The 26,250-nt window shown below is 37.8% G+C and overlaps 1 protein-coding gene across 1 annotated transcript in view; it reads left to right on the top strand.

The window, feature by feature from the left end:
- The window catches only part of DMD (dystrophin), a gene marked incomplete at both ends in the record, with an annotated part of 1,915,324 nt that overhangs the window by 582,022 nt on the left and 1,307,052 nt on the right, over nt 1-26,250 (top strand). The window contains 1 exon segment of the mRNA XM_084258879.1: nt 19,735-19,858. Coding sequence (XP_084115005.1) covers nt 19,735-19,858 — 124 coding nt within the window.

The raw sequence follows: 26,250 nt of genomic DNA, 5'->3' as shown, positions 1-26,250 counted from the left end.
CGACCATATTCCCAGAACCGAGGCATGCAGTTTTGTTTGTTCCCTGAGTGAAGAAAGTGGTAGTCACACTTATTCATCTGAAAGAAGTGTAGTTGCGTATAAAAAACAAAGAGATTTTTAATCTGAAGATCTGAACTGCCTCTATTCACTTCTGATTCCTGCTTTTACCCTCTCATACTCCGTATCAAGCACTGAAGCTACTCTCAGCAAAATCGCCAGAGAGCTCCTTAATTGCCAACTCCAAAGATCACTGTTCAGTTCTTATCCTTCTTGACCTTTGTGCTGTGCTTGACAGCGATGATTAGTCCCTTCCTGAAATGTTCCTCCTCCTCAGTTTCTGGGACATTGTTCTCTCCTATTTCTTTTCTCCTTATGGCTTCTCAGTCTCCTCTTCCTACTCCTTTATTGTCAGTATCCACAGGACTTCACATTTTGGCTTCATTTCTTTTCATGGCACCATCTCAGGACAATTATCATTGATCATGTTATCGTTTATCAGCCGTATCATAGGTTGATTTTCAAATTAATATCTCCAGTTCAGCATCACCCCTGATGCTTGCACCTCTGCCATTCAAATGCCCATTGGGTATCTACAACTGATTTCTTATGGAAATCTCAAATGTGGTTCTGCAATTTCGGCTGCGCAGCTCTGGAGAGTACCACTCCCATCATCATTTCTTTTTATTTTTTTTTATTTATACAAGAGCTGGTGTACAGGCCAGAGTTGCGGGAGGGTGAGAAGATTCACCAGAGACAGAGCAGGGAGTAGAACAAGCAGACGGACCAAAAGCACTGCTGAGGGGAGCAGTGGGCAAGGCAGGAGAGGTCTGCCTCACCATGTGGGATTCTCCCTGACCGGCCGGGAATCAAACCAGCGCCGCGGAGGCTGTGGACAGCTTCATAGCGCGGCGCTCAACTGCCTGCACCAGCATGGAGGCCCTCCCATCAGCATTTCTAAGATCAGCACCTCCTGGACTTGAGCCCTGAACAGCCTGCACCATCATTCCCAGTGGCCCTGATAGCTGCTGTGGCAGTAAATCCCTCTGAGTACACCCCTCAGTTTCTGTTTAATTGATTCCTTCCTTCATGCCCTGGCTGCACACACCCTAGGTCAGTCTTTCCTGCACAAAATTGCTACCTCTACTCTCACCTTTCTTATCCATCCTCTTCACAGTCTCCTGAGGGGTATTTTAAAGGTGCAATTTTTTTTTTTGGCATTTATTTATTTTTTTTATTTTTTTTTAAATAATAAATTTTATTTTTATATTCCTCCATACAATTGCAAACGCCCCATTCTGACCCCAATCCTTCCCCTCCCGCCCCCCACCCCCCAAAAAGTATCTCTGGTTCATAGTTTTTTGTTGATTTTGATTTTCACTTTCTTATATTCATTTTCCTGGTCCCTTATTTAAGTTTTCTAGATTCCTGCTATGAGTGAGACCATCCGGTAGTTTTCTTTTTCTTTTTGGCTTATTTCGCTGAGCATGATCCCTTCCAGCGCCATCCATGTTGCTGCAAATTGCATGTGTTTATCTTTTTTGAATGCTGAGTAATATTCCATGGTATATATGTACCACATCTTCTTGATCCAGTCATCTATTTTTGGGCATTTGGGTTGTTTCCAAAGCTTAGCTATTGTAAACAGTGCTGCTATAAACATAGGGGTTCAGGTGCTCTTTGGAATGGATGTTTCTGTGTCCTTTGGGTAAATACCTAGGAGTGGAATTGCTGGATCATATGGAAGCTCTATGTTTAGTAGGTCCAGAAATCTCCACACAGCTCTCCATAGTGGTTGGACCAGTTTGCACTCCCACCAACAGTGCAGAAGAGTTCCTTTTTCCCCACACCCTCACCAACATTTGTTGTTGCTAGTTTTTTTAATATGTGCCATTCTCACTGGTGTGAGATGGTATCTCATGGTAGTTTTGATTTGCATATCCCTGATTACAAGTGATGTTGAACATTTTTTCATATGTCTGTTGGCCATTTGCATTTCCTCTTCAGAGAAGTTTCTTTTTAGCTCTTCTGCCCATTTTTTGACTGGATTATTTTCTTTGTTGTTGCTGAGTCTCATCAGCTCTTTGCAGATTTTTGTGATCAGTCCTTTATCATTAGTGTTGGGTGCAAAAATGTTCTCCCAGTTGGTGGGGTTTCTCTTTGTTTTTGTTATTGTCTCTTTTGCTGTGCAGAAGCTCTTTAATTTGATGTAGTCCCAGCTGTTTATCTTTGCCTTCACTATCACTGCTTTGGGTGATGTGTCTGTAAAGATGTCTTTAATGTGCAAATCCCGTAGTGTTTTGCCTATATTTCCTTCTATGTATTTTATGGTTTCAGGTCTTATGTCTAGTTCTTTAATCCATTTTGAGTTGATTTTTGTGTATGGTGTGAGGTAGTGGTCAAGCTTCATTCTTTTGCATGTAGCGGCCCAGTTTTCCCAGCACCATTTATTGAACAAACTTTCTTTGCTCCAATGCATAGTCTTTGCTCCTTTGTCAAAGATTAGTTGACCATAAATCTGTGGGTTTATTTCTGGATTTTCTATTTGATTCCATTGGTCTGTATGTCTGTTCTTGTTCCAATACCATGCAGTTTTGATGATTATGGCTTTGTAGTATAGTTTGAAGTCTGGGAGTGTGATGACTCCATTTCCTTCTTTTTTTTCAGGAGAGCTTTGGCTATTCGGGGTTTTTGGTGATTCCATATGAATTTCATCAATAATTGTTCTATTTCTTTGAAGAATGCCATTGAGATTTTGATTGGAATAGCATTGAATCTGTATATTGCTTTTGGTAGGATGGCCATTTTAATAATGTTTATTCTTCCAATCCATGAGCAGGGGATGTCTCTCCATTTCTTTGTGTCTTCTTCTATTTCTTTTAACAGTGTTTTATAGTTTTCTTTGTATAGGTCCTTTACCTCTTTTGTTAGATTTATTCCCAAATATTTGATTTTTTTTGTTTCGATAATAAAAGGGATGGTTTTTTTGATTTCTTCTTCTTCAGATTTATTGTTTGTGTATAGGAAGGCTACTGACTTTTGCGTGTTGATTTTGTATCCTGCCACTTTACTGAATTGATTGATGAGTTGAATTAGTTTTTCTGTGGAGATTTTGGGGTTCTCTATGTATATTATCATATCATCTGCAAATAGTGATATTTTGACTTCTTCTTTTCCTATTTGGATTCCTTGGATGTCTTTCTCTTGTCTTATTGCTCTGGCTAGGACTTCCAGTATTATATTGAAAAGCAGTGGTGAGAGTGGACATCCTTGTCTTGTTCCAGATCTTAATGGAATTGCTTTCAGCTTTTCACCATTGAGAATGATACTTGTCATAGATGGCCTTTATGATGTTGAGGTATGTTCCTTGTATCCCAAGAATTTCAAGGGCTTTTATCATGAATGAGTGTTGCACTTTGTCGAAAGCTTTCTCAGCATCTATTGATATTATCATATGGTTTTTATATTTCTTTTTGTTGATGTGTTGGATAACGTTGATTGATTTTCGGATGTTAAACCATCCTTGTGTCCCTGGAATGAATCCAACTTGGTCGTGGTTAATTATCTTATGGATACATTGTTGCATTCTGATAGCTAAAATTTTATTGAGGATTTTTGCATCAGTGTTCATTAGGGAGATTGGCCTATAGTTTTCCTTTTTTGTGTTGTCCTTATTCGGTTTTGGTATTAGTGTAATATTGGCTTCATAGAACGTGTTTGGTATTGTCCCTTCCTTCTCAATTTTTTGGAAGAGTTTGTGAAGGATAGGCACTAATTCGTCTCTGAATGTTTGGTAGAATTCATTTGTAAATCCATCAGGTCCTGGGCTTTTGTTTTTGGGGAGGTTTTTGATTACCTTTTCAATTTCGCTGCTTGTAATTGGTCTGTTTAGGTGTTCTATTTCTTCTTTATCTAGCTTTGGGTGATTGTAGAGTTGTAGGAATTTGTCCATCTCCTCTAGATTGTTGAACTTGTTTCCATATAACTGTTCATAGTAGTTACTGATTATTCTTTTGATTTCTGCTGTGTCCGTTGTGATTTCTCCTCTTTCATTTATGATCCTGTTTATTTGTGCTTTCTCCGTTTTTTCCTTTGTGAGCCTGGCTAGGGGTTTGTCTATTTTATTTATTTTTTCAAAGAACCAGCTCTTGGTTTCACTGATCTTTTGGATTGTTTTTTTTTAGTTTCAATTTCATTTATTTCTGCTTTGGTTTTTATTATTTCTTTTCTTCTACTGGTTTTGGGGTTTTTTTGTTGTTCTTTTTCTAGATCTTTGAGCTTTGAGATTAGGTTGTTTCTATGAGTTCTTTCTTGTTTTTTAATGTGAGCTTCTATTGCTATATATTTTCCTCTTATTACTGCTTTTGCTGCATCCCATACATTTAGGATATTGGTGTCCTCCTTGTCATTCAATTCAAAGAATTTTTTAATTTCTTCTTTGATCTCCTTGTTAGTCCAGTGGTCTTCCAGTAGTGTGGTTTTTAATCTCCATGAGGTAGGATAGTTCCTTGCCTTCTTTTTATGATTTATTTCTAGTTTGATGCCTTCGTGGTCAGAAAGGATGGTTGGTATGATTTCAATCTTGGTGTATCTGTTGATGTTTGTCTTGTGCCCCAGTATGTGATCGATCCTGGAGAATGATCCGTGTGCGCTTGAGAAAAATGTGTACTCCGTTTTTTTTGGGTTTAGTGTTCTATAGATGTCTGTTAAGCCCAAATGCTCTTGGTCCTTATTTAGAGCTTTAGTTTCTTTACTTATTTTTTGTCTTGTTGATCTATCCATTGTTGATAGTGGTGTGTTGACGTCTCCCACTACGTATGTGTTTTCTTTGATGTCTGTTTTCAGAGAGGACAACAGTTGTCTGATATATTTTGGTGCTCTTTCGTTTGGTGAGTATATGTTAATGAGTGTTATTTCTTCTTGAAGTATTGTCCCCTTAATCATAATGTAGTGACCATTGGGGTCTCTTTTTATTTTTTTGAGTTTGAAGTCTGTTTTATCTGATATAAGTATAGCTGTTCCTGCTTTCTTTTTTGGCCCATTTTCTTGTAGGATTGTTTTTCATCCTTTGACTTTAAGCCTATTTTTATCTTTTGTAGCTAAATGTGTTTCCTGGAGACAGCAAAAGGTTGGGTTTTGTTTCTTAATCCAGGCTGCAACTCTGTGTCTTTTTATTGAAGAGTTTAGTCCATTTACATTTAGAGTTAATATTGATATGTTAGCATCTGTATTTGCCATTATGTTTGTCTTTCCTTTGATTTTATTTATTTATTCTTTTAATAACTTTTTTTTTTTTTGGTCTTCTTTCGTTGTTATTCGTCCCTCTGAGGTTCTGGCTTTAGGATTCCTTGTAGTATTTTTTGGAGTGGGGGTTTAGTCGTAATGAAATTCCGGAGTTTCTCTTTGTCTGGGAAAGTCCATATTCTTTCTTCATGGAGGAAAGAGAACTTTGCGGGATAGAGTATTCTTGGTTGGCATCTGTTTTCTTGGAGTCTGTTGACTATGTCCCTCCACTCTCTCCTTGCCTGTAGTGTTTCTTCAGAGAAGTCTGATGTCAGCCTGATTGGTTTTCCTTTGAATGTTATCTGTTTCTTCTCTCTTGTCAGCTTCATTATTTTTTCCTTGTCCTGGATTCTTGGGAGCTTTACTATTATGTGTCTTGTGGTGTTTTTCCTTTCGTCGTGGAAGTTTGGTGTTCTTCTTGCTTCTTGTATATCAATTTTCAGCTCCTTCTTCGCATTAGGGAAGTTCTCTTCAATTATCTCCTGGAATATTTTCTCTGTTCCTACATCTCTCTCCTCTCCTTCTGGAATTCCTATAACTCTTATATTTCCTTTCCTCATGGAGTCAGATAGTTCCCGAAGTCTTTCTTCATTCTTTTTCCTTCATACTTCTCTTTCCTTTTCTGTTTTGGTTCTTTTTATTTCTGTGTATTCAAGAGAACTTATCCGTTCTTCCATTTCATCTATTCTGCTTTCATTGCTTTTCCCAGAGTTCTTTAGTTCCTCCATTAATTCTTTGATCTCCTGCATTTCTTTTACTTCCCTCTTTAGGGACTCAATTTCATTCTTCTGACCATTGTTTTCCCTCTTTAGGGACTCAATTTCCTTCTTCTGATCTATCACTTTTTTAACCATGGCAATTTTAAATTCTCTTTCTGGAAGGCTCAGAAGTTCTTCCAAGTTGCTGTCGTTGCAATCTGGGGAGTGGTTTTCTTTTTGTGGTGTGCTTCTTTCCTGAGGAGTTGTTAGGTTGCGTGTGGTTCTTCTACTCCCTACTGTCTGTTTTCTAATTTGTCGTATGCATTGGGACACTGTGTTGCTCGGACTGACTGGCATCTTGGGTGAACTTCTCCGCTCCCCTCTGGCTCTTCCAGGAGCCATCTCTGTCTTCTGGGGGAGCTTTCTGCTGGTTTTAGGCAGTTTTTACTGAAGAAATGTCCCTGTTCTAAAATGGCAAAGCGGGATGCAGTCCCTGCGCCTCCGGTTTCAGGCACACTCTTCTGCGCACCCGGTCTGCCCCGGACGTGGGTGCCTGCTCCCTCTGTGGGCTCAGACTGCTGGTCGGAAGGGGCCTGGCGTGGGCTAACTTCCCGGCTGGCCACTGGGTCCTCCAGAAGCCTTCTGCCTTTTCAAGCAGTCTTAAGAAATTTCCTGTTCTATGGGGTGTTAGTGACTTTTTTTTCCTGGTCGCTAGGTGGCGCCAGAGATCTCTCCTATTGTCCTTGGGGGGCTGTTTTTCGCCTCCCCCCACCCCGTTGTACAGGGAACAGAGCGGGAATGGTAGGGCACACCTCAACAGCTTTGGCGTGCTGTGTCTGCCTTGTGCCCCACCATTGTGGAGAATCCAAGCCCCGAATTTTCGTGCCCCGGGTCTCAGTTCAAAGCCCTCAGTTCCAGGACGCAGGCTGTAGCCCAGTTCAGTGGCGCGGGAATGGCGCCTTTTGCACCGCTCCCGTGCCTGGGCGCCTGGTTCCTGCTTACTCAGGGAGGGACCTTCACCTCAGTGAGGACCTCCGCACGTCTCCCCGCAAGCCTAGGTCGCAGGCGCGGGGACCTGGGCAGCTGCGATCCAGGTCTGCACTTGCTTTTCAAGCGCGCAGAGCGCGCTGCTTTTCCCGGGCTGTGTGCGCATCTCCCTGGGTCTTTGTTCTTCTCTAATGGCGCCCGGAGCCGTTCGCTCACCGCTGTGGCGAATCCTGCAGGGTTCGCCTCAGCTCCCATTCATGGGGTGTGGTGGCTGCAATAGTTCCTTTCCACTCACAGTCCCGCTTGCTGTGTCATTTGTTCTTGTTGGCCTTTTTGGTTTGTTGTTTCCCTCCTCTGTGCTGGTGGGAGAGTGCCGCCTCTGTGGGCGGGGGAGGGGAGCAGGGTTCTGCGCTTCCCTCCCTTCTAGTCCTCTTTTATGGCCACTTTCTTCTTCGGGTAGTTTGCTGGAGTCACCCGTTTATCTTCTGTGTCCCAGTTCTCACTGGGACCTGCCGCTTTTCCTCCCTATTAACTTTTTTTTAATGGGAGATCTTACTCGCAGCGTCTCCTCGCTGCCATGTTGCTCCGCCCCTAAAGGTGCAATTTTAATTAGTTCATTGCTCTGCCAGTAGCTCTTGAAATGCATGGCCTGGGAATTCCTTTATGGTCTTTAGCTGTCTAACTCTAGGACTTCACTCCCTTTCCCCCTAGCCACTTTTTTTTTAAGATTTTTTTATTTATTTATACAAGCACTGGGTACAGTCAGGAGCATGGGGGCTGAGAGAATTCACCAGAGCCAGAGTGGGGAGCAGAGCAGGCAGAAGGACCGAAGTACACTGCTGAGGGGAGCAGCGGGTGAGGCAGGAGAGGTCTGCGGGCCATGTGGGACCCTTGCCCGGTGGCCGGGGATCAAACTGGCTCTGCAGAGGCTGTGGGCAGCTTCGCAACCCAGCGCTCAACTGCTGCGCCACCAGGGGAGGCCCCCAACCACTTTTTTTATGTGCCAGTGCAACTGAAAGTAGCCAACAAACTATTACTGGAGCATAATGAGGTAAGGGATTTGAGCTGGGCTATATGTCAATAATGGCTTCCTTTGTACAGGAATTTTTTTTCAATTAAAAAAAATTGAGATGAAACTGCAAGCTTGATGACTTAGCAGTTTTATATTCCGGTGACCCTTTTGGTCACAGGCTACTAAGCGATAGTTCTTAGACTAACCACCAACCACATTTCAAGTGCACTGCCCTCTGCTTCGGCTTTAGTTGACACTTGCTGATCTCCAAATGCTCTGCACCTGTTTCTATGCCCTTCCTGTTTCCTCTACTTAAGATGCCCTTTATATTACTTTTCCATTCCCCAAACTCATATTTCTTGCCCCCCAACTCCCTTGTCCCTCTGAGAGTCTAATGTCCCAGGCATGTCTCAGCTGTGTTAATTCTTCCTTTGAAACACTTGCAAGTTTTATTGTAATCATTTTCTTTTCTGATTTGTATCTTCTGTATACTTTCTGAGGGCAGGACCCATTTATTTTCGACTCTAGACTTAGAGCACTTAACGACAAAAACATCACATAGTAGACATTCACTAAATATTCCTGGCATATCAATGGGTATTTGTCAGAATCTTGTCAGGTGAACAGAAACTAGTCTTTATGTTTGAGAAGGAGAAAACATACTGCAGGGTAACCAGCTGTGGAACACTGGGAAGTAACACAGAGATGGTGAGGCTGGAGGGACAGAGGAGGGAGGTACAGATCCCCAAAGCTGGGGCCCTCTTACAGACTGCACTGTCTGAACTGTCTGGTAGGAGCTTGGGCCTATGAACCGAGGAGCCATCTGGGGCAAAATGAAGCCACAGTGGAGACAGAGCTGCTCTAGAAATGCCACTAAAAGTGGAGTGTGAAGGAAAAATAGTTTGGCTTTATTCTCCCTTCTGTCCCCCTGTAATGCACTGATGCTGCCATTGAATAGATCCATGTGGAAGCCAGAGGTCACTGTGGGCAATGGATCCAAAAGAGGTGGGCTTATGAATGCTTAGATGGTTCCTGATCTTGGATCTTCTCCTCATAAACGATGTATTTGAAGCAAGTCACTAATCTCACTCAGGATCTATTTCTCTGCCTTTGAAATGAAATTTATATGCTCGTCCTGGTTTGCCCTCACACTAGATATTTTTTATGATTGTTTAGGTAAAAATATACACCCTTTCCCCAGGAGAAAATTGAGTTCCCTGTGATTAACTTTGAACAGTTACCTTCTCATGAACACATTTGTGTTATCACAGAAAATATTCCAATATCTTTTGAGAATATTCTTATTCAGAAGTGTTTCTTTATTAGAAAACTGTCCATCTCTAAGTCAGGACACATCAGGCCACCACACATGCATAAAATCATGCCTGGCTCCTATGAACTGAATTGTGTCCCCCCTCAACATTCATATCTTGACGTCTTAACCCCAATTTGATTGCATTTGGAAAAGGGGCCTTTGGAATAGCACTCAGTTTAGGGGAGTTCATGAGGATGGGGCCCACGTGATGACATCAGTTATAAAAAGGGATAGCAGAGAGCTTGCTCTCTCTCTCCCCTACTGTGTAAGCCACAGTGAACAGGTGACCATCTATAAGCCCAGAGGAGAGTGCTAGCCAGAAACTGGGTGTGGTAGCACCTTGATCTTGAACTTTTGCTTTCTACAACTGTGAGAAATTAAATTTCTGTTGTTTAAGCCATTCACTCTGTGGCATTTTGTTATGTCAGCCTGAGCTAAGAAACGGAATTTGTGGAGCAGTGAGTTTTGCTTTGTGTTTTAACCAAGTTCATAGCCACGCTCACTAAAAGAAGTAGATGGGTTGAAACAACTTGTGATGCCCGGGAAATGACAGTGGGACAGTAAGTAGACATCAGATTTAAATGGCTTTCCACATTGCACTAGATAACTTCTGAACCTTGACTGGAAGTTATTTAAACTTTAAATGCCCACAACATAAAAGCTTGTGAAGTCCTTTAAACTCAGCCAGCTTTCACACTGAGGGTATTTCATGTTTAAATTGCCTCCCACTGCATCCAAGGCACCATCCAATGTATGGAGGGGATCTTTGAATGCTCCTGTGGTCTGCATTAGTTCACCATATTAAGAAATGTGGTGACAGAAGTATTGCTGTTTTTGCTTATTTTCATATTCGTGCAACTAATATCTAAAGTATTGCTGTGATTTGTAAAGTGTTCCAGTTGCTGTAACCATAAATCACACTCCGTCTTTCCCTCAGGAAGCTTGTACTCTAGTATAAACTATGCCATGAGTGTATCAATAAAATGTTAGAAAAGGGGAAAGGAAGAAAAGCTTCCTTCTGGAGAGTTGGGCGTGGAAAGCTCATGGGGAAATTAGCACCCATGTGAACAGGTAAAGGATAGGGATATTTTGGACTCAAGGAAAAGGCAAGAATGTTTCAAAATTAGGGGGCAGCCCATATTGTATACAAGCAGAATTTACACAGGATTTTGAGTGTTTTTGTTTGCCTGGAGCAAAAGTTGGGATAGAGAGAATATGGGATCAGAGAGAAGTAAGGCATGAGATTGAAAAGGTAGATTGGGTTTAAAACAAACAAACAACACAAGGTATTCAGTGCCAAACTAAGGAAGGGGGGCTTTAACCTGGTTATGGAGAGCCATATGTTCCCCGGGGAGCAAAGCAGTATGGCTATTGTAAACCACACCATTTTGCTCCCACCTGAGTGTTAAAAGAGAGGACAGCTCAGCTTCACTAAATAGAGCACAGAGAACTGATGCATTTTTTCTCTAAAGAACCAGTCAGTCATTATTTTAGGCTTTGTGCATCGGGTAATTTCTTTTGCAACTATTCAACTCTGCTGCTGTAGCCAGTAAGCAGCCACAAACATGTTAATGAATAAGTGTGGCTATGTTTAAATAAAACTTTATTTTTTAAAAAGGTGATGGGCTAGACTTGTCCTGTGGACCATCATTTGTCTATTTTGCAATGAATGATACAATAGGTGAGATTATTTTGCAATTGGTGATGTTTATTATCCTTGTTATATCTTTCTTAGCAGTTTTTATTCTTGTGATTACAAGAATGGCTTTTATTTTAGTCCTTAACAAAACTCCAGAGAAACTCTAACCTCCAACAAAAACTTGAGAAGGGGCATGGGACTGGTTTAGACCCACTAAGGAGAGATGGTATTAAAAATAATAGTTAATGTGTATATGGCTTCTACTACATCAAGCTCTCTTCTAAATACTCTGCACATATTAATGTATCTAATCATTGAAGTGGCATTGTATTTTTTTTATTATTGCCCCCCCCTTGAACAATGGGAAAAACCAGTAACAGGTGAGGCGACTTGCTATGATCACAAAACTTAGGTAAACAAAGCAGCCAGGATTTGCACCCAGACCTGTGGCACAGGATGCTTGCTGCATTCTTAAGCTCTGAGTGTGTTGTGCTAACTTCTAATGAGAAGTTAAAGGTGATTTCATCAGTTATTTAGCTGAAATTAAAAGATTGACTAAGACTGCTTAAGAATTTGCCTAGATCTGTCTATGGAAACTGTGTGCTCTCCATGGAGTATGGAGGTCCCACATTTTGATGTCTTATTGACTCGGGGATTGCTTCAGACCTTTGCACTATCTTTAAATATAAAGGTCTTTTTCAGTGAAAAATTGTCTTTGCAAGTTAGATGTGTTTTTTCCAATCAAGGTAGAAGTGGAGGTCTTGTGTAGTTGAGTCTTTCCAAGTCAAGATACTGTGCGTGGTATCAGTTCAAACCTCATAAAATATATTACTGGGCAGGAAATTTGAGGATTTTAGGAAATTATGGAAGATTTCAAAGTAAAAATAAAATTGGAAAATAACAACTTTATAATTTCATGAAGGCTATCAGTTATGCAAGCGAGAATCATATTTAGGCTAATGAAAATGTTCAGAATTAATGTCCTAGTGTTGAGACTCCAATCAAATCTGGCATAATTCAAAATAGCACAGTAGTAATGACAGACTGTGTGATATGGCATGAAACAGGAAGTTCATGTGGACTTTTCCTTAATATTTTTAAAAATGAGTTTTATTCAGAACAAAGGAGAAGAAATTTAGTGTAGTGGGACTCTTTGGTATTAGACTTGGTTTTGAATCTTAACTCTGTGCTTCCCTGTATGTTGAAATTAAAGGAGGTTTCTAAAACTCTATTCTTGATCTGTCTTTAAAAATGAAGATTATAATAAATAACTCCACAGTAACCATGGAGATGAATTAATGTTTCCTTCATGAAGACATGACATGAGCAAGATGATTAAATGCTCTTTTTCCTTTTTCTTTCTTTGAATTTGATTGAATATATATAAAAAAAACTTTATCTGGATCATCTAGAAATGTCATTATAGACAGTTTAATAGAATATGAGTGTCCAGATATTTATGTGTTCAAAAATTAGGTACAACTGATGAACTAGTGAAAAACTACAGTGTTACAAAGTCCAGAAAATTCTACTACGCTATTTGTATGAAGCATGTCTCCCTAAATTGAAGACATTTTCTTAAGGGACTCACTATATTATGACTTCAAAATACTTTTTTGTGTGCGTTTAAATAGCTGAAGGCATTGTAACTGTGCATCTGAGAGTGTCTTACTAACATGTTCTTTTCACACCGTTTTATCTACATCTTTGGACATTTCATGTTTCTCTGTAAGAGAACTCCCATGAAAAATCCATTTGTCACCATGTTATCATTATGTAGATAAGAAAATAAAAAAGAAGCCAAATTCAGGACCAGACAAGCTATGAAAGGGAATGTGCGCCCTCTAGTGATCTACATTTATTTCTCACAAGGGCATATATACGACTTCTCTTAAGTTTCATCATTTTAAATAAACATTAAATGTGATCTTAAAATAAATGGTTCAGGATTTTCAGCTTGAGCACATTACATTGTATGATCACAAATTTATTACTATGACAAGATTTCATCTATCACTTAAGAGAATATTTCTATTAACCTGTGTTAAGGTAATTTTCTTGCATAGAACTGTGTTTCAAAGGGACTTTCAATTTACTGAAACTGAAAAATAGACACTAGGCATCTGTGAATTAGCAGCATTTTATTTCCAATCCTCTGGGTCTTGCAATTTTTGGTCCACATGCTCTCACACCTTGTGAATAAGTAATTCCTCTAATATAGATTGTTGTAATATCTTAACATTTGGGGATTTCCTTACTTTTTCAGGTGCGTTTCTCTGAAATTAACAGCAGATGTAAAAGTTACTCCTTTATAACTATAAAATATTTTAAGCATAAATATAATCAATGTACGTCTAGGTGATTAAGATGTGTTATCAAATTAAGGTAACGGGGCCATTTTAGAGTAATTTTTATCTACCAGATAAATTTTTTATCTACCAGTTAAGCTCTGCTTTTTTGCAGAAAAGCTATTCTTTGTAGGAGTTTGATTCAATTCAGTGCAATCAGCTGTCTGGGAAGGTACAAAGATTAATATCAATGCCAGATAACTCATAGGGTTTTCTGGCATTTATAGCTTAAAAATATTAAATCACCTGGTTTGTATCCAAGGACATGTATTTTAAACAGCAATATTTTTTGTTACACGTTGAACATATACTTTGGTTTGCCATAATTGACAAGAAGATGCATAATTTTGAGGACAAATTTTATGTTTTGGACTAGAATTGAGATTTTGAAGCACACATAAAATATGAGTATTTTAGGGTAAGGTAAACTATGCAGAGAGTGATTTTTTAGTATCTTTTAATGATGCATTTCAGTGCAATCTAGAATCATTAAATTTTACTGTACTGAAATGTATTATTTTATGAGAGACACATGTCAGGTTACACATATAAAACCAGAAATATATTTAAGCTTGTGAGATCTTGTAAACATAAGGAAAATAGATTGATAAGGTGGTTAACGAAGCAAATTTCTGTTAACTGAAGACAGTGTCCTTTCTCTTATGTCGTATTTCAGGTGCAGTGTAACTTTTCAGAAGTTTATGTGGCGATTGTAAATGGAAATTTTTAACATCCTTAGATGTAATTTAATTCAATTGCTAGATGGCAGGCTAATGGGCCTGTCAAAGTTGCAATGTGTGGTGGAAGCCTTGGTGGTGGGTACATGCATCTGAGGGGCCGTGAGCCTGTACCCGTGGATCCTGTACTGTATTACAAGCCAATATGACCTCAAAAAAGAAAAAAAAATCAACAGAAAAAACATTTGCCATGTTTGCAAAGCTGACCTCAACTTTGTATTTCAAGTGAACATTACTGTAACGAGTGAGGTGAATAATCATACATTTAGAAGTAGTTTTTAAAATATTTTTAGTTTTTGCTTTTACGTTACTTTAATGGAATCTGTTTATTTTTTGTGATTTAAAGGAAGAAGTAAAATGTGATCAGAGAAGTTAAATCATTTTCCTAAGCCTGAAGATTAATTACCACGTATTCAGCACACCTCAAAGTCCTAAAAGTACTTTACCTTTTAGCATTAATAGGGTTTGTACTGCAATTTATTTGATATTTTATAAGACCTCTCTGATTGAAATGGAATTTGTACTCTAGTTATTTAATTTCAAGGACAAATGAGTGGCTAAAGAAGATGTGTTTATATACACAATGGAATATTACTCAGTTACAAAAAAGATAACTATTCCAAGTCAATTGCAGTATCATGGATGGAAGTGGAAAGGATTATGCTAAGCAAAATAAGCCAGCAGGAGAAAGACAAATACCAGATGGTGTTGTGTATGTGCGGAATATAGAGAAACAAAACAAAGAGTCATACAGAACCAAACCAATAATAAACCCTAGAAATCTGACGTAGATCTGAAGCTATAGAGAGGGTGACGGAGGGAGCAAATAGGGAGGGAGCACAATAGACTATGGTGGAAGACTAGGGGTGACTTGGTGGTGGCCGTGGTGTGGATGGTCCTATATTTCTGAATCATACGCCGTGTTGTAAACCATTGTTACCCTAGTAAAATATACTCCTATGCAAAAGCAAGTAACATGTTGAAATGTATCAGAGGAATGACCTGTTTCCTTAGAAGAAAGGAGGGAATGTAGGGAGAGATTGATCACACAGAAGTTGTGTATCTTGAACTGTTCGCTTTGTTTTTCTTAAAGATTTATTTTTATTTATTTATAAATATATATACAAAAACTGGTGCAGAGGTGCAGAGGTTGAAGAGATTCAGCAGAGACAGAGAGGGGAGCAGAACTACTGCTGCTAATGAAATACACTGCTGAGGGGAGCAGTGAGCGAGACAGGAGAGGTCTCTGTGCCATCTGGATATCTTCCTGACCGGCTGGGGATCTAATTCATGCTGCAATGACTGGCTATAGCTTGATAGCTTGGTAGCGCTGGGACTTTATCCTCTGTGCCACCGTGGAGGCCCTTGAACTTATTCTTAAAAGATGAAGAGGTGCCCTTTTGAATTAATGTTTCTGTGTCTTTTGGGTAAACACCTAGGGGTGGGATTGCTGGATCATATAGAATCTACATCTTTAGCAGATTGAGGAACCTCCACACAGTTTTCCATAGTGGTTGAACAAGTTTGCACTCCCATCAGCAGTGCAGGAGATTCCTTTTTCTCCACATCCTTGCCAACATTTGTTGTTGCTAGTTTTTTTTTTTTTTTTTAATATGTGCCATTCACCTGTACCCCGGTGCTTATTGCAGCACTATTTACAATAGGTAAGCTATGGAAGCAACCCAAATGCCCAAAAATGGATGACTGGATCAAGAAGATGTGGTACATATACACCATGGAATGTTACTCAGCATTCAAACAAGATAAACACATGCAATTTGCAGCAACATGGATAGAGCTGGAAGGGATCATGCTCAGCGAAATAAGTCAGAAAGAAAGAGAAAAATGCTGGATGGTCTCACTCATAGCAGGAATTGAGAAAAACTAAATAAGGGACCAGGAAAAAGACTATTATAATAAAGTAAAAATCAAAATCAACAAGCAAATATAAACCAGGGACACACTATAGGGGGGATAGAAAGGAGTCGGATCAAAACAAGGGTGGTGGGAATTGTATGGGGACTATAACCAAGATGACAATGCGTATATTGTGCAAAAATGAAAAGTGATATAAGAAATATATTTAAAAAAATAAAAAGCCTATCATAAATTGATCTTGGGGGAAAAAAAAAAAGATGAAGAGGGACCCATCAGGTGGCCTGAGGATCTGAAGTATGTATATGCCAAAATGGCACTTTTTAGAGCTCTGACGACTATTAAAAATATAAATTTAAATGTCACTGCCAAAAAGATTTCTTCCATGTGGTAATACCAATGAAAAAGAATCAGCCTTATTTTCCTTAACCTGAGACATGGGGTTTAACTAACTAAAATGTACATTAAAATTTTGGTTTGTAACAGAGCTTTAAGCTCTTGCAAGAGTTGATAAGTATCAACAATTTACTTCCCTGCTGGTAAAAATCAGGCTCATAAGTTTTTATGAAAACCTACATGCATGATATTTAAAGATGGAAAATGGTCATCTGTAGCTTAGCTCACTAATCAAATTAGTTAAATCTAGGAGCTTGGAAGATTTCTCCTTTTAAAGTTTGCACATTGAGGAATGATGAGTTCCAAGTGATATATTGAAAGTGACTGAATTACAGTTTATGGAAATGTGCCATCTTAGTACCTTTGTAAGGTACTCACTTTTTCCAAGTTAACAGAATACAGCCCATTAAGAGTTCTTGAACATAATTAGCACAGGTATACAGCACGAATTCCACAAATTATACTACTGCAATTAAAAATGGACAACTTTTTAAATTGCAAGTGTTTTTCTGATGTTTCAGGTGTCTTTCAGTGTTTTCTGTTTTACTTTTCATAAAACATTTACACATATGTGCACATGTGTGCATGCACACAAAAACAAACACATCCCCCAGTTTGACCACAAGGGAATGGATTTGATACAATTTGCATAATCTCATGGGAAATTCTAGTCATTGGAGTAGAGTTTATTTGCACACTGTGATCTTGGAAGAAAACTTTGGCCTTTTTTTGGAATTGGAATTTTATTTTTTTAATTTTATACATTTTTACTTTGTTTTTCATTTTTGCACAATGTATGCATTTTCATCCTGGTTATAGTCCCCATACAATTCCCCCCCCCCACTTGTTTTGCTCCTACTCCCTCCTCCCTGCCCTGTAGTGTATCTCTGGTTTATAGTTGCTTGTTGATTTTGATTTTTACTTTATTATAATTAGGTTTTTTCCTGGTCCCTTATTTAGGTTTTCTAAATTCTTGCTATGAGTGAGAACATCCGGACACAGAAACATTAATTCCAAAGAGCACCTGCACCCCTATGTTTATAGCAGCAATATTTACAATAGCTAAGCTATGGAAACAACCCAAATGCCCAAAAATAGATGACTGGATCAAGAAGATGTGGTACAGAGCCTCCCCGGTGGTGCAGCAGTTGAGCGCTGGGTTGCGAAGCTGCCTGCAGCCTCTGCAGCGCCGGTTCAATCCCCGCCCCCCGGGTGAGGGTCCCACATGGCGTGCAGACCTCTCCTGCTGCCCGCTGCTCCCCTCAGCAGTGTACTTCGGTCCTTCTGCCTGCTCTGCTCTCCGCTCTTACTCTGGTGAATTCTCTCACCCTCCCGCACTTCTGACTGTACCCAGTGCTTGTATAAATAAATAAATAAAATCTTAAAAAATAAAAAAAAAGAAATAGTGAAGGCTACTTATCTCCTATTTCATGAAAAAAAAAGAAGAAAATGTGGTACATATACACATGGAATAGTACTCACAATCAAACAAGATAAACTCATGCAATTTGCAGCAACATGGATGGAGCAGGAAGGGATCATGCTCAGCAAAATAAGCCAGAAAGAAAACTTTGGCCTTTTGAACTTTGGAGATGGATAGATAGACCGGCAGACATATATACACCACACTTTTTGCTATTGTGAGATTTACAGAAAGTGGAAGGTGTCATGGAAAAAAAAATGGAATTGATTTTCTTTGCAGATTGAAAAAATTCAAAGCCAAGGTTGCTCTGTTCTATGGGACTTTGTACAAATTTTTATTTTGGGGATCTGTGATGAGTGCTTTTATAAAGGATAGAAATTTTTCACTTTCCCGCTAGTCAAAAATATGAGATTTTAAGATACACTTTAAAAATATAGGACAGAATGTTCATCCACAGGTTCAGGAGGAAAATCATCTTATGAATACAACATAAAAAATATCCTTTCTTATTAGAGGATTTTTAGTTGGATAGAGTTAGACTGGATTTAATGGATAGAGTATATAATAACATGTTGAATTACATTAAGTGCAGAGCGTAGCATGTTATGCAAATAAGGTGAATAATAATTAGAAATGTAGTAATGGGTTGTTTCTGAGGTTGCTGAGACCCATTGTGAGCAACATGTTATGTGTCAGTTCATGAACAGTGGTCTTGTGAAAGTGTTATAAATGAAAAAAAAAGAATTTGTGGAAATGAGTATTTTTTAAAAAAAATTGTATTTTATATTTTTCTGGTGCCTTTTTTTTTAAAATTTACTTCATGTATGTATAATTTACTTCATTCTTTATTTTTGCAAAACATTTGCTTTCTCTTAGGTGTAGTCCCTGTAAAATTCTCACCACCAATTCACCCATGCACCATCACCATAGTCACTTACGCTTTTATTTAGGTAGTATTGGTTGACAACACTGTATTTGCTTTAGGGGTATACATTCACTCATCGAGAGATGTATGTTACCACACTGCACCAACCAGCAAAGCACCGAGAATCCTCCACCACAGTCCGTTGAGCTTCCTCCCCTCTGCTTCATACCTCATACCCTCCACTTCTGGTAGCTTCAGTTCTACAATCAGATTTCTGGGGTTTGTTTTGTCCATTCCTTTGTCTTGTTTATTTTTTGCATATATTTATTTTTATTGGGGTAACATTTATTGTTGGTATTTTGGAAGTATACGGTACCCTCCACTCTTTCAGATGTACTTACTACCATAGTGCTCCCGCCACCAAGGTACTAATGATCCATCACCCTAGTCTGCTGTACTCCCTCCCCATTTTGTTCTTAACCCTCCCCCTACCCCTCTGCATACCCTCTGTTTAGTTTTTTTATATTTCCAATATAAATGACATCATTCCATATTTATCTTTCTTCACCTGACTTATTTCCTTTTGTTGAAGAGTTGTTCGAATTCTTATATAGCCATTGCATTCTCAGAGTGTTCTGAGAAGACAAAATGCCAGCACTTACCATGCCCCTGTTAGTATTACTCTTTCTCGCCACAGCAAGTCACACAATCAAATCCAGAGTCAGTATGGTTGGACATTAGCAAGGGAATGGATATCAGAGGTCTGGCTTAATGGTGACCTCCATCAGGAATTTTTTGGTTGCTGTAAATACTTTCCAAGAAGAAAGAGGATTATCTTCGGAGGTAGTAGTTTTTCAACCCATGCAAACATTCAAGCAAAGGCTGAGTAATATCTTCAGGAGAGACTGTCGAGGTGATTGCTACATTGAGATAAATACAATGACCCCCATGATCATCAGACTCTAGATCAAAACTGACTCCAAATTTTCAGCCTACCTGACTACGGAAATAGTACAGCTATTAATGGTAATATAATCATCAGGCAAGAGTTTCAGATTGGGAGAAGAATGACAAATGTAGGTAGATTGCGCTTTTTTTTTTCCCATATAGAAGAAAGAGATAATCAGGAAATGATAACCCTTATTCTTTCCTGTCTTAGGCTGGATGTCGATATAACTGAACTTCACAGTTGGATTACTCGTTCAGAAGCAGTGTTGCAGAGTCCCGAATTTGCAATCTTTCGGAAGGAAGGAGACTTCTCAGACCTTAAAGAAAAAGTCAATGTAGGTTATACATTAATTTTCAAGTATTTTCCTAAGTTTTGCCTCTTGTAAACTCTGTGCTTTGTGCGCTGATCTGATTCTATTGGTTGAAAAAGTTAAAAACAATATGATATAATGCCTTTGAATATATCTTTGAAGTATGTTTTCTATATCAAGCAAAATCATAGTTTAGCCTAGAAAAAGCTTTCCTAGTTTATCTGTGAACAACCAGGAATATTCTTCATAAATCTCCTTTAACTTTTATGTTATTTAGCTGTAAATTGACAATTTTAGAACATGAATGCATTTTGATTTCCCTTCATATATCGCTCTGTCACCTCAAGGCTGGAACTTAGCAAGCTTTTTCAGACTAGAATAGACACTTAGAAATACAATACTTAGGACCTTGCCTGTGCTCTCACTATCATCAAAAAGTTATTCTTTATAGTCCTAAATGCTTGCCATGAATCATCACCGAATCACAGATTTGCCTTTTCTAGGTATTTATGTATCTCATTAACATAATTAAAATATGTCTAGCCTTCTCCAATATTTATAGCATGAGATGATTCATTGTTTTTATCCTCTGTTGAAACATTATAGTTTTGTCCTTCACAATAGGGATTTTTATTAATTTAATTAGAGCTGCTTTATCTTTAGGGACATTGTGAGAGCTTTGATTTTTCAACTTTGACAGTTAAGTCATCCATTTTTGCTATATAATTGACAATAGTATGTAAAAGAATTTCTATCAGGTAAATAAATTGGGAGATCACATGTGTGTGTTAGTTTGGCTTTATCTTTCATGAATTATAAAATCTATTAGATTTTTACAAATACAATAGTTCAGCTACAAGCTAATACTTGCTATGGTGTTGGAACTTTTGGAAAACGAGAAAGATCTAGGAAAACATAATCAAAATATGTAACTGCTTGAGGGAAATAGATAATTTCATCAACACTTCACTGCATTTACTATTTTTATGAATTGGAAACTTATTTTAAATTTCTTATTAGCTTTATAAGATATTCTATCAACATTATAACAGACTGTTATGGTTTTTAGAAATGGAATCTATGATTACATTGTTGACATTTTAGTTTTAAAATTAAACTGAAGAGTTTTAATGAAAAATTTAAAAAGTAGCACATTAAAAATATGAAATATACCTTCCTTCAGTCATTTTAAGAAATATATTAGTTCCACTTAAAAAATTAAGATTTTCTTGACATCAAGTTATGCAGTTAATTTATGTGTATCCTACGTATTTTCACATACAAAGATAGAATAAATAATAGATTCCGCTGTTAAAAAGTAAAATTAAACTGAAGAATAGTATATAATAATTCTAGAAAATTAGCAACATGTCTTAATCCAAAGCATACTCATTTGAAGATACCTTCTTTTTTACAGTTTTTGAGGGAAATTTTATGAGCAGAAAATCACTTAGAGAAGATGTACTTTACATAAATTTCAAAGCTTGTGTTATTTTTTGACCACTGAAAGTATGACTCATATTGGGCATTTTTTGATTAGCTAATTATTTTTTGTCTAGATAATCTACTTATCTGTTTGTTCTCCTTAAAAAAAAAAGCAGCTTTGATCAAGCAGGACAATTGAATTCTAACATTTCAGTAATATAAATTTGAATATTTTCTTTTATCCTATGGTTACCTAAAAGCAATTTACATTTAATTAATAGTGTCAGCAATGACAGACTAAAATTGCTAAAAAAAAAAAGTACAGTATAGTTTGAGTGGTTTTCTGATGCCTCATGTGTCACCTTAACCAAATTCTCTCATTTTCTGAAATAACAACATCAGTTTTAATTGCTTTCTAAAATAAGGACTTGATGATTTACCCAGACATTTCCTTCAGGCTAAATATAATATATTTGTAGTAAAAATCCTTGAGAGAAATACGTGGTAATGATGATGGATGTGTAGTTTAGGTATACATTAATTTTCTTACTTCTTCACCTGTCAGTTTACGTAGGTTATTTTGAACACATGGGAGGCTCATCTCATGAACTTTAGTGGTATTAATTCATGTTTTGGCATCCATTAAAAAGGGCTAAATATTACCCTCCTTTTTTTCTTCCCCTTGAGTCCTTCATGGATATATTATTTTCAAGTGCTGTCAGCCAGCTAGAGTATCCTAGGTAATTTTCAGTTTGGTTTTACATACTTTTAAACCTAAGAGAATTTTGGTTCTCTGTTAGCCATGTGTTTTGTCCATAAAACTTACATAATGCACTTAAAAGCTGAGTTCTGCGGGATGTTTTTATTGAATATATGGTCCCTGGATAACTAATTTTGGAATCATCCTGAACTTATTACAGTTGTGGGCACTCAGACATAATGAATGAGATTTACTTTTGAACAAGAGCCACAAATGATTTGTATGAACATAATGATTTATACTTAATACTCAAGGGTACAATCTGGGACTTTACCAGACTATGAAATATTACTTTGCTCTTTTTGTTAATGCCACCATAGTTCAGAATTACAAGCTGAATCAACAGATCTAGCTATTCAACTTATTGAATTGATCAATTAGTAATTAAATATCAAAACAAGCTCTTCTGACCACAGGTTAAGATGATGTGTCTGAGGATCTGGGGCCTTCACATCTGTCTTGATGGAAGAGGCTCTCCTTTGGCCAATCTCTCTGTTCACTCCCAATATCTTTTTTTTAATAAATAATAATAATAAATTTATTAATAATAATAAATTTTATTTCTATATTCCCCATCCAATTACAACCCCCTTATTTTGACCCCAATCCCTCCCATCCCGCCCCCTACCCCCCATAGAGTGTCTCTGGTTCATAGTTTTTTGTTGATTTTGATTTTCACTTTCTTATAGTTATTCATTTTCCTGGTCCCTTATTTAAGTTTTCTAGATTCCTGCTATGAGTGAGACCATCCGGTATTTTTCTTTTTCTTTCTGGCTTATTTCCCAATATCTTAATTGTCTCTGTCCTAAAGAAACCTGTTTCCATTCTGCTATACATCCATATACTCAACCTCTCCCAATATCCTCTGTTTTTGTCATTAGCTTTTAAACAGGTAGTTTTTCTTTTTTTTCAAGATTTATTTATTTATACATACAAGAACTGGGGTACAGGCCAAAAGTGTGGAGGATGAGAGAATTCACCAGATACAGAGTGGGGAGCAGAACAGGCAGACTGGCTGAAATACACTGCTGAGGAGAGCAACGGTTGAGTCAGGAGAGGTCTGCTGCGCCATGTGGGTAGCTCCCTGGCTGGGGATTGAACTCGTGTTGCAGTGGCTTTGGATAGCCACAAGATTGTGTCTTCATCCCTTGTGCCACCAGGGAGGCCCGAAACAGGTAGTTTTTCTATCCTTGAGAAAACTCTCCCGTACTGTAAACATATATGAATGCTTTGTGACTTACCTTGCTCAACTTCTCTTCAAGACAAACCTGTTAACCTTTTTATTCTTTATGAAATTCTTTTTTTCCTTAGCTCAGGAAATACCACTATCTGTAGGTTACCTTTTTATGTTTTTGGCCATTTGTTTCATCTAATTTTTCCATTAAGGTTGACAGTCTAGAGTCTGTCCCTTGTTTTTCTGCTCTGGATTATTCTCATTCCTTCCCATTTAAATAACATTTGTTTTCTGTGAACATTTCCTTCTGTATCAGCATCTCTTCAAAGCCTCCTATTTTCATGACATCTTCTCTAATTAATATGAAACTAAGTTCCAGATTCCCCAGAGTACAACCCTGGCTTTAGAAGTGCTATCCTGTCATCATGTCATCATCTCTTCCTTAAACCCCGACCAATGTCTAATTGCCTGTTAGACCACTTTGAGTGTTACCGGAAAGCTTAGGTAAGCTGTGTTATAACTTCCTAGTTTTCCCTTATTCTTTCCCTCTTTTGGCAGCCTAATCCAGAATTACAAGCTAACTGGGCCATCTACATTTTTCCTTAACCATTCACAAGTCTACTCTTTGACAGTTCAATTAATCTCACTACCTAACAGCTCTTGAAACTGTCTAGTTCTCTCTATTCCCATCACTACAACTCTGATTAAAGCTAATATTGTGGCGTCCCTCTGTTTAAAAGTCCCTTGCTGGGCTTCCCTGCCACTGATGTTGTACTATTTCAGAAGATTTCACATAACTTCTTCCAAAAGAGGAAGGAACTTATTAAAACTTGATTATGCTTCTTTACTAATCATAGGTATAGCCTCTCTCTCTTGCTTCTCTCTGTTCTTCAAGCCATCTAGGTAAACACAAATGTAATACACAATCATAGAATTGCCTCTACTTCCTTACAACATCTAATCAAAGGTAAAGCCCCACTTCCTTGACCTCCCCCATCAGCACAAACAAGCCCAAGTCCAATAAAACTCTAACATCCTCTTAGAGACATCTTCACATAGTATCCTTAGTTCATGTCATCATTCTTGTGGTGACACATAATTCAGCTCTATTTTGTTCATGCACAGGCATTTTCCTAATGGCCTTTCTCTGGAAGACCTTGGCAAAATCAGTGTTTCCATGTTGCCTTCATATAACCTGCCATGATCTAATTCCTCCTTAGTGAACGTATTCCTGTTCATTTTATATTAGATGGCTGCGTTCTGGAAATGAAGGACTGACAGGAACTTAATTTGTTAGGTTTGGATTGTGTTTATGTTGGTGTGGCTTAATTTGGTTTGGGTATCCCAGTACCTAGGAGAGTGTCTGTTATTTGACACAATTAATGTTTGACTATATGAATCAGTGATTTTTTTTCACTTCTGCAGGCACATTTCAAGGCAGGCTGTGCTGCTAATATCAAGGATATAACTACTTTTGAATAAACATTTGGGTGAATAAATTACTTTTTCTGTCAAAGGGCAAGACTTCATTATAGAATGTTAAGTGAATAGAAAATTAATTGCTTCTAAAGTCAGGGTAGCACTCTGGGGAATCTGGAACTTAGTTTCATATTAATTAGAGAAGATGTCATGAAAATAGGAGGCTTTGAAGAGATGCTGATACAGAAGGAGGAAGAGAGGTCATAAAGTGTTTTTAATCAACTTAATAAAGAATTAGTAAACTTCCCTTTTTCTTATACTTTGTTTAAAAGTTTTTTTAATTGTTTCTTTTTTCTTTATATAGTATGTAACTCAGTTGTCTTTTACTTTCCTTTAAGTTATACATTTCAGAATTAATAATTCCCTGATTATCTCTAAGAATTTTTATGAGCCCATGATATGTTAAATCAGTAGTATATTCCTTATGAAATGATTCGTTAATGTTTTGATCATTCTTTTTTTTTCTTTATTTAATATACTAGATACTTCAGAATCTCAATAGTATCTTTGATCATATGATCATAAATTGATCTATTGAGTATTTAATATCTACATGCTAAAAATAACTTAAGACTATCTTCCAATATAAAATATACTTTACAAGATTCAAAATATATGTGTATGTATGTATTTATGTACATATGCAATAAACAGAGATGTATAAGGAAGAAAACACATATACAAAAAGTTGTGTGAGTTTCTGGAGGGAGAAAATTGGAGAAAGATATATCAAGGGCAGAAATGTTTTCATGAGCAAGGTGATTTCAAAGAGGTAGTTTTAGCTGTCAGTGCTTAATTCTGTAAGAAGCATTGTGTATCATGGTTGAAGAGGAATTAGATAATTGGACTTGAAAATAAGGAGAAAGCCAATATACATATGTAAATGTATATCTGCATGTCTGTAGTTCTGTCTGTATCTATCTGTCTTGATGAAGGTCATGTTGGAAAGCAGACTATTGTACCCAACTCCCAGTCTATTTGCATTTTCTAATAGGCTTTCCTTTAATCCTACTTTATTGAATTCACAGCAGTAATCTTCATGGTCTGGTTTATGACCATTGCATGTTACTGGGATTTGTTACACATGAACGCTTTCCTAGAGCATTTTAAGCATGGGTGGTTGAGGGAAATGGCGGGGTTGTATATGGAGGTGTTCTGCTCCCACAGTCCTCACCTTTATGCATCGACTGTATGCCAGGAGCGTTTCTAGGCACCGGAGATGGCCTAATGAAGGAACTGCACAAGGATTCCAGAACTTATATAAGTTATAGTCCAGTGGGGAAGATGAAAATTAAACAAGATTAATGTGTACAACATAGAGAATGTTATTGACACAGGCCATGGGTAAAATAAAGTAGGGATGAGCACTAGGAAGTAAGTGTATGTGTGTGTGTAGATTGACACTAGACGGTCTCCCTGAGAAAGTGACATTTAAGTAAAGATCTAAAAGCAGTGAGAAATTTGCGGATACCTAAAGTGGAAGCATTGTAGGTAGAGGAAAGAAGTAAGTGCACAGCCCTGAGACACTTCTGTGCTTGCGGTGTCTCAGAACAACAACAATTGTGGCTGGAACCAAAT

Source organism: Talpa europaea (assembly GCF_964194135.1).
Source record: "Talpa europaea genome assembly, chromosome: X".
Lineage (NCBI taxonomy): Eukaryota > Metazoa > Chordata > Mammalia > Eulipotyphla > Talpidae > Talpa > Talpa europaea.
This window is presented reverse-complemented; position numbering and strand designations above follow the sequence as displayed.